Source organism: Rhinolophus sinicus, linkage group LG02 (assembly GCF_036562045.2).
Source record: "Rhinolophus sinicus isolate RSC01 linkage group LG02, ASM3656204v1, whole genome shotgun sequence".
Lineage (NCBI taxonomy): Eukaryota > Metazoa > Chordata > Mammalia > Chiroptera > Rhinolophidae > Rhinolophus > Rhinolophus sinicus.
The window spans coordinates 30,461,101-30,480,178 of NC_133752.1; the positions used below are offsets into that span (position 1 = coordinate 30,461,101).

At 41.4% G+C, this 19,078-nt stretch overlaps 1 protein-coding gene across 1 annotated transcript in view; it reads left to right on the forward strand.

Annotated features, from left to right (window-relative positions):
• The window catches only part of PAPSS1 (3'-phosphoadenosine 5'-phosphosulfate synthase 1), a 95,828-nt gene that overhangs the window by 43,776 nt on the left and 32,974 nt on the right, over positions 1 to 19,078 (forward strand). Inside the window, exons 9-10 of the mRNA XM_019741988.2 lie at positions 2,798 to 2,933; positions 13,977 to 14,245. Coding sequence (XP_019597547.1) covers positions 2,798 to 2,933; positions 13,977 to 14,245 — 405 coding nt within the window. The remainder of the gene's footprint in view (positions 1 to 2,797; positions 2,934 to 13,976; positions 14,246 to 19,078) is intronic.

Sequence of the window (19,078 nt, forward strand, 5' to 3'; positions counted from 1 at the left end):
TTTTTTAAGGATCTACTGTATGGTAGGCTCTGATGCTCGTGTGAATATAGGGCTGAGCGACATGGCAAGCACAGTCTTTTTATGCTTGGAGCTCTTACTCTTTGATGGTGGAGCTGACATTCAGCATATACGCACAGGTAGGATGGAAGGTCGGTGCTACGGGATTCATGGCAGAGTGGTTTTATCTACTGTGGATTTTTAATTGAACATTGTGTTTCCGGTATGAAAGCAGTGACATGTAATTAGTTTCCCCAACGTGCATCATCCATTTTATGTATTGTATGTGAAATGTTATCATTAAAATCAAATTTCTGTAAGTTAAGTACTTTACAGTGGACTTTGAGCTTTAAAAGAAACTAATTTAAGTGAAATTCTGGTAGATTTATCTAGAAAACTTCTGTAACATCTGTTTAGATCATGGCAATGCATTAAATCTCATTTTATTGTCTCATGAAGGACAAAAAAGTGATAAACTTTTAAAAATAGGGGGTATGTTATCTTAGAAAATAAGGAGGTTATGAATAGCAAGTAACGCAGTTTTCAAAATGTGTTCATGTAAGTTCGTTAAGTCACAAAGCAAACTTATAGGATGGGTAGTAGATCCACCTTACACATGGAGAAGTTGAGACTTATGGGGACAAATGTCTCGACCAACATTATGCAGCTCATAGGTGGGATGAGGGCCTGATTTGAATCCCTGTCACTCTGGGCTTCAAAGCCATCTTCCATATTCATAGCAGATAATAATTTTTGGTATATGTAGAGCTTCACATAGTAGGTAGCCTGGACCACTACAGAGTACTTTTTACCTGAATTCATTTTTTAATCACTGAACAAATGTGAGTGTGGTTCATATTTTGTACCATTTGTGTAGCATGATCTGTAAGACTTCTTAGTCTTAGTTGGTAGCTGGTCTGCAGCCTTGGGGACTCAGTGGGATTTGGATAGGAGGGAACTGTGACAAACAGCATTCCCGGCTTGCGGAGCAGGAGGAACACAGATTCGATGTGTTTGAGAAATAGCTGGTTGTCCTGTGGGAGGGAGGACCGTGGAAAGATGGAGGTTTAACTTAACTAAGATTAGTTAAGACTCTGTTCAGTCATAATAACAGTTTACATGCATGTATGCTTTCCAGACCACATTTTAGTCTTTTGGTCCTTACAGTGATCCTTAGAGGTGGAGAAGAAGATAGTTCTCTTTATCGTCAGGAGTCTCAGAGCAAGTTTCACTTGCCCAAAGCTGCGAAGGCCTCAGTTAGGTATCAGGTTAGAGTCTGTGTTAGGACTTTGGTGCTATTTTTACTACACTGCATGCTTCGTAGGAATGGAGTGGTCACAGGCAGGTTTGGAGCATGAGAGGACCACAAAGTATTGCGTTAAGGACGTTTACCGGGTTGTCTTGTGCAGCATGTCCACGCTTCACCGCCTGTCCCACCAGTGGCACCCAGGTGATCCGTGTCTCTAGGTTAGTCTCTTGTGACTGTCTCCTGGCTGGAATCCTACTTCCTCTCATACTCACTACACTTCATTCTCCTCAGAGCAGTCAGAGCGAGTCTTCTAAAAATATAAATCTGAGCATATCACTCTACCCTGTCAGACTCCCCAGTGGCTGCTCACTGTAATTAGGAAAAAACCTAAGTGCTTGCCTGTGACCTGTGAGGCCCTGTGTGATCCGGCCCTGGCCTTCTGACTCCTGGTTTCTTATTCTACCTCTGCTCTTGTCCTTGCTCTGACCTTTTCAGACCTTTTAGCCGTATTAGCCTTCCTCTTGTTTTTCAAAGACAAAAGCCTGTTGCTACTCCAGGATTTTGTACTTGCTGCGCCTCTGCCTAAAACACTTTTCCTCCATGACTGGTTCCTTTTCATCAGAGAGGCCTTCTTTGCTTCCGTTTTCTTAACTGTTACTCACTCTGGGCCATGGGCACTGTATTCCATTGGCCTGTGTATTTTCCCTGTTAACATTCATTCCCAGCTGGCATTTCTCTGGCTTCTCCTGTCTCTCCCACTGTAGCATAAGCTCCATTAGAGCAAGATCTTTATCTCTTTGGTTTTCTGCTGTATTTCCCAGTGCCTATTGGAATGAGTGGTTTGATGGATGGGGACAGACCTTCTAGTGAGGAAGACCAGGTAGGAAGTGAGTGCAGCAGTCTGGATGCATTGTTAGCGCACAGACCTAAGCAGTCGGGAGAAAGGGTGAGCTCCAGCTGCTCTGTGAGAAGCGGACACATCCGAGAGGATAAGATCTCCTCCTCCCAAATGCAGGGGAAGAGGATAGAGAAATTGTAAGCCGTCTGAGGTAAAGTGAAGATTGGGAAGCATGACTCTGTGTCCAACTCCATCATGAATTTAATTACGCAAACATTTAGGATTGGAGAACACAGAAGGTGGGGTCACCCAGGGTTATAGATTTCTATTAATCACACAATGATGAAAAGAATATTTTTGTTGCTTAAAAGGTCATAGCTATTCATGTTGGTTTTGTTTGCCTTTCGCATGTAATTGTAATAGTTGTTTCACAAGTCCTTTGAGAAATTATAAAATATATTCTAATTCTGTAGAATCTCCAAGCTCAATTGAGCTGATAAGCCAAACAGATTTACCGTTGACCTTGAGATAAAATTAGTAGTTTACAACTGTGTTTAGCCTGTATAAGTGTTCTTACGTATTTTGCTCTTGGTTTCTGTTTAACACAATCATTTTTGAATTGTATACTTGCAGCTTATGTAGTGGTACTAACCAATGTCACTCCCATAAACTTAATCAATTAAAAACAATTGTTTTCTTTTTCTTCCCATTAGATGGTTATGGAACAAGGTGATTGGCTGATTGGAGGAGATCTTCAAGTCTTGGACCGAATTTATTGGAATGATGGTCTTGATCAGTATCGTTTTACTCCTACTGAACTAAAGCAGAAGTTTAAAGATATGAATGCTGGTAAGACAGGGACCTAATTATCTAATATGGGACTACTTGGGGTCTCTGCTTGATGGGGGAAGTTCTAGAATATTTTTTCTAACATTTAAAAATATAAAACAGAATGATGAGTACAGGTAAATGTAGCAATGGAATATTATAAGGAAAGCCAGTCAGTCTGAACGAGTCTGTGTTCTGTTTATTGGTATATTGTGTGGAACATAGATACTCGTAACAAATTGACCTTTTACTTATAAAACTCACCTGTTAAATCTGAATAGAACTATGGAAGAGAAATTATTTGAAGACCTCACTCATATTAATTTGCTTTATATCTCAGAATGTCTTCTATGAGTGAAATGTATCACTGCAGAAAATACTAGAACAACAGAACTTTTATCATGTTTGCTAATCATTCAACAATTGTTGTGCATTGCTATATGCCAGAGTGCCAAGTGCCGAGAGCCGTAAATAAAAGAGCTCACAGTGGAGAAGAGAGATAGAGACATTACACAAATAGCAGAAAAGGTTGTTGAAGAGTAGGTTAATAATGATTTCAGATTTCTGGATTGGGGTGAAATGGAGCAGTAAGAGTAGAGAGTCTGTTCTTTGTAACACTGTCTTATATATTACAAAGTTCTCCCGGGTAGCCTTCTTATATCAGATACCTGCTATTTGCAGGTCTTTTACACAGACGTAGGTAAGTGATGTGTTTACACTGGTACACCCATATTCTTTTTCTCCCTATAGTCACAAGTTCAAGGTGCCATATCAAGGAACAGCATTCGTTACAGATTTTGGGAGGTTTTTTAAAGATCTGAAGATGTTGAAGCATCTTACTATCATGCAACTAATTAATTCTTACCCTCTACAAAAACGGTTAAGCCCTGAGCATTAGTGCTGCTTTTTAAAATATTTTCTGTCTAGAAATCAGCTGGTGTGGCTGAAAACTGTCATGTGAATGTGGTTGCTTTTTAAGGAAATAGCCACCAAGCTATATTTGTTAACCAGAAGCCACCCTTCTAAGGGACTACAGCAATCAGGGCAAGAGGACCCGTTTTCTCAGTTGGGTTCAGCTTCTGTGCACCCCAGATCCTGGCACTTGTTTGGAATCCTGTGCACACTGGCCCCTGCTCCACCACCTACTAGTTATGTGGTTGTGGGAAGTTGCTTTCATTTCTAGGGCTCGGTTCCCTCAGTTGTAAAAATAAAGACAGTGATGGTACCTAATGCATAAGATTTTATTTTAAAAAGTGAAATGAGATGCTTATACCACTGTAAACATTACCTGTCACACAGTGAGAGGTTAAGGTGTCATAATTTCTATTATGCGAGTCTGAAGCTAGTTTTTTTCTATTTTTGTGTGAAAATTAGAAAAAGAATATCTGTTCATCCTTACTGTAGTTTGCTGATATTTGAAATGAAAAGATCAAGAACTGGAAGCCTTGGGTGGGCACACGCTCTTCAGAACTCTGCAGGTCCCACCCACCCAGCCTGCCTCCTTCATTCACATTTCCTGCTTGGTCCCTGTTAGGGTATTTGAGTGTAGGATTCTCCATCCTACCCCCTTCCGAACTTGACTCATCGGAATTTGAAGCAAATATTTGGCTTAAACTATGTGTGCAGAAACTTCTCTGAATGCTGCACTTGGTGCTTGCCTTTATCTTGTTTCTCGCTAACTTTTTTGGGCCCAATCATGGGGGAATAAGTCAGTGGTGGTGCCTCACTCTCTTTTGTTAACATGCGATTTAAGGGTCTGTGTTTAAATCAGTTCTGGCCATTGAGGTGGAAAGGAGAGGGGGCTTCTAGGAAAGAGTTTCCTTCCTGACAAGACACTGGCTTAGGACAAAAAGTCGTCTTTCCCCATCCTTCTTTTCCACTCAGGAAATACTCTGGATGCTGTCACATAAGGACACAGTGTGTGGAGCTCTGGCAGCCATTTTGTGTTTATGAGAATCTTACTCTGTTTGAGTTTCTGGTCCAACCCTGGACTCCTCTATCCCTGGATTTCTTACTCGGAGACCTAATGAATGTTTGAATTACTTAAGGCACTTCTAGTTGGCTCTTTTAATTTTCAACCAGAAGCAGCTGATGTTTTTTTTTATGTGTAGACTTTTTTTTTTCCTGGTGTGAACAGGAACATGTTTAATGGAGGACTTGCTGAGATGACTTCATTTACTTTAATTTTTTGCCAAAATTGGAATTCATATTTAAAATTCATGTGAGTAAATTAATTGTTGGCACTCCTGAGGAGTCTTATCAGGGAATTATCATTCATAATTAGAGACTTCAATATTACATCTGTTTTACACTCTTCTTAGTGAACCAAACATTTTAAAGCAGAGAATTTGTTGCATAATGAGCGATTGCAACTTTGTTTAAAGTAGCCGAGAGCCAGTTATTAGACTTATATTATACAACAAAGATCGTGGTGTGTTATTTTGTTTATTTTTCCATTTAGACCAAGGCAAATAAGCAACAGACTGAGGAGTTTCCTTTGTAGTTCTTGGTCACTCTTTTAGGAGGCCAATAACAAGTCATCCGCTGATGTGTATGAAATAGTTGAAGGGAGAGAAAACAGGGAATTTTTATTTTCTTTTACCTATGTTTTTTTTCCCCCTTACCCCTCCCTCCTTCTCCTTCCCTCGTTTTAGAAGAACTTTGATTATCCCTTGTGGGCTGTTATCCTCTGTATACTGATATGGTCAGTTTTGCGATTCCTAGACCATTCTGTAGCTAGAAAGACTGAGAGGTCTTTAACACCTCCATCAGTGGTTGCACGGTGACTCAGTTCCAGATGGCAGGTTCTTTGAATCACTGATGGTTGATCATTGTCTTGGAAAGAAAGAATGAATTTCACTTAAGCCAAGTTAAGAGCCAATCAGTATTTATTACACACAGAATACTGGTGTCTTGCTGGGTTACAAAGGATAAAGTTGACATAATTTCTTTCAAGCCCAGTATGGGTAGCGCAGTGTTGAGTAAATCTAAGAAAGCTTCGTAGAGCTGTTGAACTTTTGAAAAGTACATTTTAAATGAATAGATAGAGACATTAGGTGGGTATCTTGGACAAAGTGGGGGATGACACATAAGAAAGCTGAGGCCAGAGCAGGTAGTTTGTCTCTGAAGACACTAGGCTTTCTTGACCATTAATGAGGCTCTGAACATAATTTAACAAAGTGAGTATTTAAAGAAGGGTGGTCAGGGTTAAGGAAACCCACAAGGAATCTTGAGGCTTCTAGGGATTAGCAATTTTGGGTAGTGTTACTGCTCCTGAAAGGGTTTGGGAAGGAAACAGTGTTTCTGAAGCTGGGTGAGAGGAGCTGGAGCTGTGAGGAGGGGCCACGGGGGCAGAAGCTGGTTATAGGGGATGTCGGCACAGCCTGCGTCACAGTCTGAGGCGGGATGCTGCTGGGGCCCGAGCGCTCGCGAACTGTGTCTCCTTCCCTACATCCTCCGGGTGCCTGCTAATGTCTCTCATCGTGGAGGCAGAATGCAGTGCCCTCAGCCCCAGACATACACACACAGGAATATGTACACACACCAGTGCACACACACACACACACACACACAGGGAAAGGTGCACACACACAGGGAAAAGTGCACACACACACACGGGGAAAGGTACACACACAAATGCACACACAGGCACAAGACAGACTAGATGGGAAAGGGGATGGAGAACAAGCAGCACAGAGCCCAGTTGGCAAAAAGCTTTATATCCCACCTTATTTTAATTTGAAAGCATTTCTGGTCTTGGGAATGAAAAACAATTCATTGCTGCGTACTTTGGGGTATAAGACTACCTGTTTGTGAAGAATTCTAACTAGTATGTTCATATTTACTCAAGTGACTTATTTCAGGCTTACTGAACTTTTTTCCTCATAAGTGGATTAAGTAAAAGAAATACTGGTAATTTATGATAGTCTAGAGCAGGGGTGTCCAAACTTTTTTCAACGTTTTTCACCAAGGGCCAAATGCGGTAAAATACACAAACAGCTGGGCCATTCACTTGAGGTGAAGTATGTATTGCCTCACCTGGTTTATTTAAGTAAACTAAATATATTTTTGGAATTTGCTGTGGGCCAATTAACAATGGCTCATGGGCCGCAGTTGGCCCGCGGGCCGCAGTTTGGACACCCCTGGTCTAGAGAGAGGCAGGGACATCAAAGTCTTTCTTACTTCCAACTCTCTTAAAAAAACTCCCACAAAAACAAACATTATACGTATAAGTGTGCACATGCTCACACATACATACCCACCAACACACACACACACACACACACACCCATCCCTAACAACTCTAGAAATATTGTCAGTACTCTCTTGTTTGGCTACTACACTGATTTAGGGAAAATCAGAAATGTTTTTAGAGCTTTGGCGTAGATAAGGTGGCAGATATTAAAGCTTGAGTAGGACTGGAAGAGGAGACATTAATTATTGCTGTATGTAGGACAGTTTTACAGAGAAGAAGTTGAAAGCGGAGAAGCAGGAAGATGTTGTAATTCTGGTTTCGCGGTTGGGATGCATACCAGGCTCTGACTGGGCCGGGCGCTGAGCGCAGTTCTGAGAAATCTGGGGAAAGGGAGACTAGGAGTTAGGAGCCCTTCCCTGCTCATCACCTTATCTGTTGCTCAGAGCAGCCCTGCTGGGAGATGTGAAGCTGTCTGTGGGCGCTCTGTGAGAAACTGCAGAGCAGGGGTCCAGCCCAAGTTCTTTGGATGGTGCCACCATGTTTGAAGCCATGATGCTAGAGTGGGCGGCCCGTGTGCTGTCCTGTCCCGGGAGTCAGTGCGCACGCTCTCCCCACCATCAGGACCTCTGATGGTTGCTTTGTGCTCTCCCTGTCACACATCCACACTTGCGCAGGAGAGCCCTCTCTACTTCTTCTTCCCCTTCCACCTGCTGGAAGGAAAGGGTCAGGCTGTGCTTGTCTGCATAGATGGCATCTAATCTAGAGAAGACGGGGAGAACCTGTACTGCTGGCCACCCTTTTAGGGAGACAGGAAATACAGCGAGAGAAATAGGTTTTGGGGGCTAGACCAGTGTTTGGCTTGGGGTGTGAAGGTGGAAGAAATGAGGGAAGGTGGGGCAGTCATGAGCAATATATATTGAAATGCTTTCCCTAATGTCTCTTAAACTGCTGAATTGGAAGGTCAGGACTTAGAGATGCAGCTAACAGAAGCCATCTGTATGTGCATAGTAATTGGATCCAGGCAAAGGGTCGGTTTCTTGAGTTAGTATGTAAAGAAAGAATTTCACAGGACCCGGCAGTGAACCCTATTGCTCCAAGAGGACTACGAGATGTCAGAAACAGGTGATTAGACCAAAATGGCCAAGCAGAACAGAAAATGTCATGCGTATCTGATTAGAACTGTGTAAAAATAATATGTATAAGAAGAACAACTAGGAGATTACACAGAAAACCAAAAACAGCTAGATTAGGATAGGGCATTTGTGGGGGATTCCCCCCCCCAATTTTCTTCAGTGTTTCATGGTGTTCACTTAAAAAAACAAAATAGGCAAATGAAATAGAAAAACTTGGTGCCATGGTTGGCAGGCCTTGAGACTATGAGGACAGTGGGGTACTTTTTTTAGGCAGTAGAGAGGTTAGGAGAATTTAAAACAGGAAGTGCCTTTTGGATTTGGCAGCAGTTTCGTATAGCGTGTGACAGAGCAGGAAGGAATTGGTTGAATGAATGAATCCAGTCCCGTTCTTTTCTTCCATCACTTCATCCTTCACACTGACACTTTGTTCTGAGAACAAAGACCTCGTTGTGTCCTGTTGCAGTTGAAGGAAGTATAGCATTCTTCGAACATTTATTTTCTGGTGAGTGAGTATCTGCTGCTCCTCCTCTAGATTGTAAGCTCCTGGGGGCAGGACACGTTTCACTGTTGCCCTGGGACAGCGTATCTAAAATGGAATTTCCATCCTGTCTCAGACTGGCTTTGTCCCTGCCCTTGCCTGCGGTGACGTCAGTGTGGAGGCTGGGTGGGGGGAGGGAGACCAGTGAGTGGACGAGTCTGGTGAAGAGGTGGTGAAGGGCTGATGTTGCATGAGTAGTGAAGCAAGGGGAGCTGCGCATGAGGCCTAGGGAACAGGTGGCTCCTTGCCTCTGGAGGATGAGGGTGAGGAAAGGGTATAAGACTGAGGTGGTAAGGGTGCTTTGTGCTCAGAGGGCAGGCGGAGCTGGGCAGGAGTCGATTCTGAGGTGCTCGTGGTGTGCTCAGAGGTGGTAGCTAGGAGTGATGGTCCGAGCTTAGGGGAGAGCTTTGGGCAGCAGACACAGATCTAGTCACTTCACATGGAGCCCTGCCCAGTGACCTCAGCTCTGGGAGCAGGGTGGGGAGGGCGTTGAGGCCGAGGGCCGTGTCTGTCTGTGCTGTTGTCACAGTGCGACCCCATCCCCCAGTGTGCAGGTTGTGGTCTGTCCGTGTCCTGGGGGAGGAGTAGATTAAATGGGTGGAGAGATTGGAAGAGTTGTTGGAAAGGTTATTTTATATAGAAATGTGGGAACATGTTCCTCAGCAACAGTCACCTTCTGATTTTGCTGTCGCTGCACTCTACCCACGTACTCTCTATTCTGCACATCAATTCTGCACTGTCCTATTAAACTAATTTTCTGTAAGACATTACAGGTTAACTCATAACTCCTGCTGGGTATGCAGTATCCTTCCTAACCTGGCACTCCAAATTCTAGATGGTAATCTTGTGCCAGTCTCACACCCATTTCAACACAATGGATGATCCCGTGTTCCTCAGACACGTTTCTGCTTTTCTGCCTCCACACTTTTGCTCACATCAGCTGGCTTGGTTAGAATGCTGTTTTTACTTCGTCAGCCACATTTCATTTGTCTTCCAGAGGTCAGGAAACTACAGCATGCAGGCAGAATTTGGCCCACTGTCAGTTTTTGTAAATAAAGTTTTATTGGAAAACAGCCATATTCAGTTGTTTATGCATTGTCTGCGGCTGTTTTTGCACTACTACCTCAGGGTTGAGCAGAAACCTCATAACCTGTGAAGCCTGAAATATTCACTCTGGCCCTTTAAGGAACAATTTTGCTTTTTGTGCATGGTGTCAGCAGCTTTGCGGTATACTTTCTGTAAGTCAAGATTATAGAATACCTGGTCCTTGCCCAGGAGCAGGGATACAGATGGTTAGAAAGAAATGGAAATCATAAATATTAATAATGAAATTTCCGTCATCTTGTAGATCACCTCCCATTTTCAAGCACAGTTGATACCACGGTCTTAGGTAAAGCAGTTTTAAACTAAGCCATAAGGAATTATAAGTGAAAAGGCAAATACTTTGCTCTGATTATGGTGTCTAAATGGGGGAAATTATTGCCCTTTAGAAAATGGGGATGAGAATGTGAGAAATTAATGAAAGTTGTTGTAAGTATCATTGGCCTCAGGTCCATAGTGGTCCATTATTCTTTTATTCTGGATGGAAAATAGATGGATGAAAATTTAACAGTGATGCATCTGGGTTATGTTAGTTGGGACAATACCCTGGGAATGTAGCTTCCAATGGATCAGGTACTCTTATTACATTGTTCATCCATTGAAGTTCTCTAGTGGAGAAACCAGATGGTAGGGATGAAAATACAGCCTGGAACTATAGACAGTTAAAGCCGTTTGTGTAATTCATTGATAAATAGCTACAAGGGATTGAGAAGACTAGAAGTTTAAGAAAGACCTGGTTCTATTGGCAAGAAAAAATTGGGCAGACAGATCAAATGGTCTTTGGATTTCTGAGTGGAACTGATAGTAAGGAAATATTGGAAGAAATTTTGGCAGTAAAATCCTTTATATGTTTCTAATGTGAACTTTTAGTAAGTCATCCATCTTAACTTTATCTGTTAAATGTCCAGTGTGGAGCTAGATTAATTCTTTTTGGAAAGAAAGCCTAGGTAGGTAAATTATTAGAATCTGTGAAATATGTGTATTTGAGACAGAGTTTATTTTTTATGTTTCCTTTTGCACGTCCTGTCACAGAAATAATTTTGCTAAATGGCGATTTTACAAAATCAGATTTGACCTGATTGAAATCTAGGAATGTAGTCATCATACACCTGAGATGTATTAACCAAAGGGTCACATTCAAAGATAGGCACCTGTTCCTAATTAAAGAGGACACAGGCTGTGTATCCAGCACACAGCTAACACACCCTCATCTTAGAAACACCCTCATCTCAAAACCCATGTCTTTTTGTGTGTGTGTATGTGTGTGTGTTACTCTTTTTTTAAATTTTATTTTATTAAATTTATTGGGGTGACAATTGTTAGTAAAATTACATAGATTTCAGGTGTACAATTCTGTATTACATCATCTATAAATCCCATTGTGTGTTCATCACCCAGAGTCAGTTCTCCTTCCATCACCATATATTCGATCCCCCTTACCTTCATCTCCCACCCCCCTTACCCTCTGGTAACCACCAAACCATTGTCTGTGTCTGTGAGTTTCTAAAACCCATGTCTTTCATCTAAATGTTTCAGTACATGTTTCTTAAAGGTAAAGACTTTAAAAAGCACAACCATGGGTGGCCGGTTTGCTCAGCGGTTAGAGCAAGGTGCTCATAACACCACGATCGCACATGGGCCAGTGAGCTGTGCTCTCTACAACTAGATTGAAATACAATGACTTGACATTGAGCTGATGGGTCTTGAAAAAACACACTATTCCCCAATATTTCCCAATTAAAAAAGAAAAAAGAAAGCACAACCATGATGCCACCATTGCACCTACATCATAATAATAGTTTCCTAATATTATCCAATAACCAGTCAGTGTTCAAATTTCTAATAATTTCATGGTAGTCCCATTTTTTTACAATTTGTTTGAATCAAGATCTAAATAAGATCCACACATTGTGATTGGTTCATATATCTCTTGTCATAATTTACTATTTTTTAAACTTTTTATTTTGAATAATTCTAAATTTCCAGAAAAATTACAAGAATAGTACCAAGAACTCCTGCATATTCTTCATCCAGATTTCATAGTTACTAACGTTATAGTTTATTTGCTTTCTCTGTCTGTTGGAAAATTGAAGACACGATGACTCATTACCCCATAGCATTTCCTAAAAATAAGGACAGCTTCCTACCTAACCACAGTATGCTTATCAGACCAGGAAAATACCACTGATGTACTACTATCTAATGTGTATACTCCATTCAAACCATGCCATTGTTCTAATAATGTCCTCTACAGCAAACCAACAGCAAAAATAAAGTCTTCTTTTTGCCGCCTTTCTTTTCTGGTTCAGGATCTCATTCTCATTCAATCTGAAACAGTCATGTAGTCTTTATTGTCTTTTCAAGTCATTTATTTTGTTGAATGCCTCTTCGTTCGGTTTATCTGCTGTTTCTTCATGATTAAATTCAAGTCACACACTTTTGATCAGGAGTTCCGTAGAAAGCAATGTTGAATTTTCAATGCATCGTACTTGGTGGCTCACAGTTTCTATTTGTCCTATTACAAATGATGTTAACTTATTTTATGTTACCTTTAATCACTTAAGATTGTGTTTGCCAGGTTTTTCTGCTGTAATAGTTAACTATTTTGTACACACTGACAAGTATTTTGGGAGAGAGATTTTAGGCCATAAATATGCTGTTGTCATCAAACTTTTACCTGCTCATTTTAGCACACTGCAAATACTGCCAAATGATGATTTACCAATTCCATTATTTCTTCTACATTTATTAGCTGACCTACCATAAGGTAGGATTTCCACGTCTCCCCCATTGGTTTATTCATTTATTTTATTCCTTATGGGCTCACAGCTTCCTATTTTACTCAGGGAGATACAATCCATTACTCTCATTTACTTTGATATTTAGCTTGTCCTGGGTTCGCCAAACTGTTAGTTATATCTTTTGACATGTCATTCTTTGAGCACTTCTTTTCTTTATGACGCAAAAGATGTTTCGGCTCATGTTTGGCAACAGGTCTTTTAATAATGTTTTTTTCAATATTGTTTCATTATAATGATGAGATGCTCTAAGAACTTAACTCTCCTTTATAACAATTAGCCTATGATAAAATTGGTTTCCTGATATGTCATTTCACTTAGTTATGGAACCTTTTGACGACCTTGTTAAATGAAGGCTTACTGTACTTTCCTTGCCTTACCCCGAGAATCAGCCATTTTGCCAGGGAGCCCTGGATTATTTAAGTGGGGAATGGTAGTTAGGATGCAAAATTAGGGCTTTAGTTTTGCTCATTGCCATTGGGTAGTTGTTGCTTGTAGGACCTTTCAGTGGATAGAACTAAGAAATGTACGTTTGCACGTATATACGTGTACTCACACACATTTATATCTGGCCCTGTATCTATCTCTCTATCCGACAACCTTGAGGTCTCCCTCTTTTCAGTCCTAATCCAATACATAGTCTGTTCTAGCCTTTCCCCTTTCTGTGTTTCTGCCTTCCGTCTGTGATGAGAATCCTGGCTCTCGTTGTCCTCAGTATATTTACTTATTTGCTCTACGTGCTCGTGTGTAAGGGATTGATGCTGCTGCACTGTAATCCAGAATCCCAACCTGGCTTCACAAAGCAACGGAGGATTCTAGTCAAGCAGAATAATCAGTATAAAGAACCATATTTGGATAGATAGTCAAGTTTTTGAATGACAAATTTCTCTACCTTACTGTCTTCTTCTAATAAAGAAATGTCTTGGGTCCTATGGAGGGATTTACCAGGTAGGTATTGAAGGCAGACCAGCAGTTTCTATCCATGTATGCAGCTGAACCGAGATGTTAGGGCCAGCAAGTCTGTTATTCTCAAGTTTCCCATTAATGTAGAAACTAATTGTTATAAACCCATCACTGTTCTATTACATATCCTCAGGCATGTAAGATTTGTAAAGGAAAAATATATTAGAAGTATAGGTCCTGTTGTCATGGGTGAATGGTCAAAATAGTCCAGGTTTTTCTGATTCTGAGAACGGATGTTTGGTTAATCCTAAGCGTCAAGCTTCAAGAATTGTTTATCCTTTGCAAGGTCGCCTGTTAGAAACATGCTAATCTTAACTCTGGAAATTCTCTTTTCAGATGCTGTCTTTGCATTTCAGTTACGCAACCCAGTGCACAATGGACATGCTCTATTAATGCAGGATACCCATAAGCAACTTTTAGAGAGGGGCTACCGGCGCCCTGTGCTTCTCCTTCACCCTCTTGGGGGCTGGACCAAGGATGATGATGTCCCTTTGATGTGGCGTATGAAACAGCATGCTGCAGTGCTGGAGGAAGGCGTCCTGAATCCTGAAACAACAGTTGTGGCCATCTTCCCATCTCCCATGATGTATGCTGGACCAACTGAGGTAGACTGCTTTCCAGATTTTCACTATCGTAGTGTTGAAACCACTCTTACTAACACAACTAGTGTCAACAACAGATCTGTCTGTTGATTTTTCTCTGATCTGTAGGGCTGTTGCAGACATCAGGTGCCTCCGGAGTACTCGCCTGCTCTGTCAGGGATGTTCTCTAGTGGGGGCCGCCCTGCGGCATCCTTCTTGGGAAAGGGCAGGCAGGGGCATTCTTCTCTTGCTCTTATTGCAGTTCTTGGTCCCAGTTGTGGGGAAAGCTCTCTGCAGGCAGAGGGCTTGGTGGGCTTGGGCAGGTGTGACACAGGTGCTCTTTGTAACTGCTGGCCACATTACAGACACAGCTCTGACAACATAGATCTTAGCCCTTTAACAAAGTCCTAAGTCACTCTTCCCAGGGGACAGCTTTGCTCTGATTTCCTTTCTTCTGAAATTTGGAAGGGCCAGTGGTATTTCAGTAGGAAGAGAAGCATAGTATCTTAAAAAAAAAGCTTTCAGGAGACATTCTTCATTTGTTCTTTTATGAAGGACTGAAGCATAATGGATTGCTTCTTGATATTGGGTGTGGGGAGGGTTCTGGAGTTCTATTTAGGGAGCAAAAGGATTATTTTGAGATCTTTTATAACCATACATAAAGAGGCTTTCATTAGGTTTTTATTTCAAGGCAGAGTAGGTTTTCTAAAAATATTTTTTGAATGAATGAATGAATCAATCAATCAATGACCTAAAAAACAGTGTGTGAGAAGTGGCTAGCCAGCTTCTTGTTGAGTGTTCCAGATAAAGAATAGATGGCACATTATTACTGCATTCTTTTTCATCCCCACCTTACAGGAAGATGAATTTACTTGGATTTATCTGGGAGGCAAACCCTTTTAAAAAGGATTAAGTAATTTAGTTTTATTACTATATACTCTGTGATGTCTTCCTCAAAAAAAAAAAAAAAAAAGTTTAAAGGGAAATCCAAGCGTGTGTGCTGTTGTTTGGGATCAAGCCTAAAAAGTTTTATTGGAGCTTAGTTGTGGGGTTGTACACTCTGTTACCTCATTATCCAAGAAAACTAGGCAAGCAACATACAGTCACAACACGCCGAAAGATTAAAATGTATTTGCCTCTTCTCTTGGATCCAGCCAGAATACCGCATTATTAGAACTTCCACATTAGCTAAAACTACTCACATTCTTCCCTTTTTGTTGGTATAAAATGTTCGTAAGAATTGGGCAGTGATAGCCCTATGAGTGTCCTAGAGACCACCATGACCTTTAGTTTTTACATCTCAAGGAGGAACTAAATTGTTTTGGAAATAAAGTAACAGTTTTATTACAATAGTTCCCCAAATTCCACTTTGGTGCTGTCTTCCCCTCCCCCTCCCCCCCTTCTCCTCCGTAGTGGTCGGTCGTCCTCATCATCGTCCTCATCATCATTGTCATCATCTTAAGGGAATCATTTGGTCTGAAGTTCTCCAAAATTATAGGGTGAATGGTTTTCCATGGGAAATGACCCAAGAGAGTTTAGCATCAAGAATGGGTTTATGATCAATAACCTCAGGAAGAGCCATCAGGGAAAGTGAAGGAATTTACTTTCCCTATTTGTGTTTCTCATTCCCTTAAAGGGGAAGAGATAATGACCTTTTATTAACTACATAAACTAAAAACTGCTTTTTAAAAGGTGGGACTGAGGGGATAGATACATAATAAATGCAGCCAGCTGTAGTAAAAGCGAAAATTCTTTCTTGAGAACACCACAAAGGGTCAAGCATGCTGTTTTGTCCACATTAGAAGGATTTTCATGTCTTCTGATTTCAGAGTCGGTGTAGTTCTTCAGGACGACTCACAGGTGACGGCACCTGAAGGTACCTTTGGGGTGCTTACATTTTGGCGTACATTAGTCTTCCTCCTTGTAAGGCAAAGCCGACTGGTTAGTAACCTGGTTGCAGCAGGCCTCAGAATCGACTTCCTTTGCTACCCACGAGGGCATGGTCTGGAAAAAACAACACAGCCTTTGTGGCGGAGGCCAGGCTCGGTCCTGGGCCTGGCTTACCAGCAGCGGGTGTATCGTCTCAGGTTAGACTTCTCTGGGCTGTGCTTAAGTGCCCTGTACCTGGTTATTTAAGGGATGCGCAGGAGAGGGCACTGAGTGCTCTCTAAGGTTCTCTCCCATTCTGATCATTTCCTATTTTGTCTTATTTTAACTTCATACTGAAGTGTAATATTCATCAGAAAAAGCACACATTTCATAGGTATACAGTTAAATGAATTTTCCCCCTTTGAACACAGTCATATCACCCGCACCCAAATTTAAAACAAACAAAAAAATTCGAACTATTATCAGCACTCCAGTTCTCCTTCCCCTCCTTTTCATTACCTGCCTGTCGCCAGTAGCTGTCACTGTCCTCACCTCTCACATCACATCGTGAATGCACTTTGCTTGGGTTGAGGTTTGGGTTCTCTGGGAAGCAGACTCTGAGAGTGGGTTCAGGACATTTATCAGGGACAGCTTTGGGTGATTGTGGAAGGGAAGAGAAAGGAAGGGAGTAGCATTGGACAGAGGGAGACGTTGATCTGTGATTCAGTCTCAGGAGAAGCCTAACTGATCCCATGTGGAGTTCTGGAAGGGCCATCAGAGATGTTCCAAGTTGCATAAGAAACAGGTATTCATACCCTACCTGACCAGTGATTGGCTGCCCAGGGAAGGGCATGCCTTTGGGCTGCTCCCGTAGAGGCAGTTTCTAAAGAGGGCTGACAGCGGCCGGGTATGTGCTGGCACTCCTAGATGCTGGGGAATGATCCTCCTTCCTGAAAGGGACCTGGGTGTTGCATCACAGCATCCATTCCAGAGCGTTCTCACACTTTTTCTAACTGGAACTATTTCTCTAATGTCGGGCTACTTTCGCTTTATGTTATGTTTGTGAAACTCGCCCTTATTGTTGTGTGTAGTTCGTTGTAGGTTGGTCATTCTCAGTACTGTGCGGTGTCCTATGTGTGATGGCACCCAATACTGTTGATGAGCTTTTGGGCAGTTTTCAGTTTTTTGCTGGTAAGAATTATGCTGGTACGAAGGTTTTAGTGCATGCCTTTTCGTGGCGATTTCTGTTGGTACATACCTTTGCTGGGTCAGGGCGTGTGCCTTTGTTCAGCTTTAGTAGATGCTGTCAGTCAGTTGTCCAGTGGGTGGTACCGTTTTACACCCCTGTCAGTAGTGTACTTCCTCACCTACACTCGATTAGCTTTTTCACTTTAGCCATTTCGGTCTTTTAGCCCAGACTGTTTAGCCAAGCACTGTGTAATACTTTTATTATTTCTTAACCAACCTCAAAAATGTTTTCATTGAACCAGTTTCACAAAAGAGGAAATGGAGAAGTAGTAAATGAGTTGTACTTATATGTAGTGATTGAGAAATAGAATATAAAAATAGTCCTTTTTATTGTGCTCTTCCTGTATTTGCCAAGCAGTATTGGAAGGGCTTTACATGACTTAGCTTATCCTTAGAGGGTAGGTACTATTACTGCTTTCAATTATAGATGAGGAAACTGAGGCAGAGAGGTGAAAAACTTGTTTAATCACATAGGAGTCTATAGATAGTCTGGCTCTGGAGCCATGTACTTAACTTTCACAGGACATTTTTTTTTTTTTTTAAATCTTGTTATATAATATTCAAATGTTTTAAAAAATATGTAGTTATGTATTTTTTGAGAACAAATTCTTAAACTATCCTGTAGGAGCTCCAAAATAGTGAGTTAGCATGGCCCACCTCATTAGAGGTGGAATCTCTAGTACAGTGGCTTTTACTTATTTTTTGATTCTCACAGCCTAGAGTGCTGGGTTACGAGTCTTTGTATACCCTGTACAGGCACACCTCAGAGGTATTGCAGGTATAGTTCCAGACCGCCTCAATTTAATATCACAGTAAAGCGAGTCACATGCGTTTTTTGGTTTCCCAGTGCATATAAAAGTTATATTTACGCTATACTGTAGCTTATCAATTGTCAATAGCATTATGTCTAAAACAATAATGTACGTATCCTAATTAAAAAGCACTTCATTACTGAAAATGCTCACCATCGCCTGAGCCTGTTGGGAAAATTATGCTGACAGACTTGCTCAACATAGGGTTGTCACAAACCTTCATTCAATTTGTGGAAAGTCTGCAAAGCACAGTAAAGAAAAGAGCAATAAAGCACGGTATGCCTGTATTCTTTCTGTGCTCTTAGACGCTATCTGCCTTATGGTATTAGTAATATCTGACTGTGGTTTTTGTTGTTGTGAGGAGTGAATAGTATAATGTAAAGCATTTAACACATTGCCTAGCTCTTGTTAGTATATGGTAATTAATATAATATTAATTAATACACTGCCTTAAAAAACAATAACAAGCTACTTTGTTGCAAGTTCTCAGGATCCCTAGTATTCGGTTTTCACATCCAGGGAGCTGCCTATATGTACCTCCAGGCTGCCTGTCCATCAGCATGAATTCCTAGGATTTTGTTTATGGCAGAGAGCCTGCGATGAACTCCTTAGCAGACTTCATGTCAGAGCATGCATCCTCTGATTTGGAATGCCCTTGGGTGTTCGATAGTATATAACGCTAATGTAAATAAAGAATATAAAAATAGGTAACAGAAAGACAGTGAAAATCACTAATTTTTGAGTGCCTGCCTATGCCTGTCACACATCGAGCAGATTATTTGCTTACATTAGATAACCTCATCCCCACAACAACTCGGTGAGATAGGTTTTATTCCTATTTACAGGGAGGTTAGTAAAGCTCAGGGAGGCCAGGTGCCTTCACTGTGGTTTGTCAGAAAAAAATCAGAGCTGGTCAGCAGTCACAGCA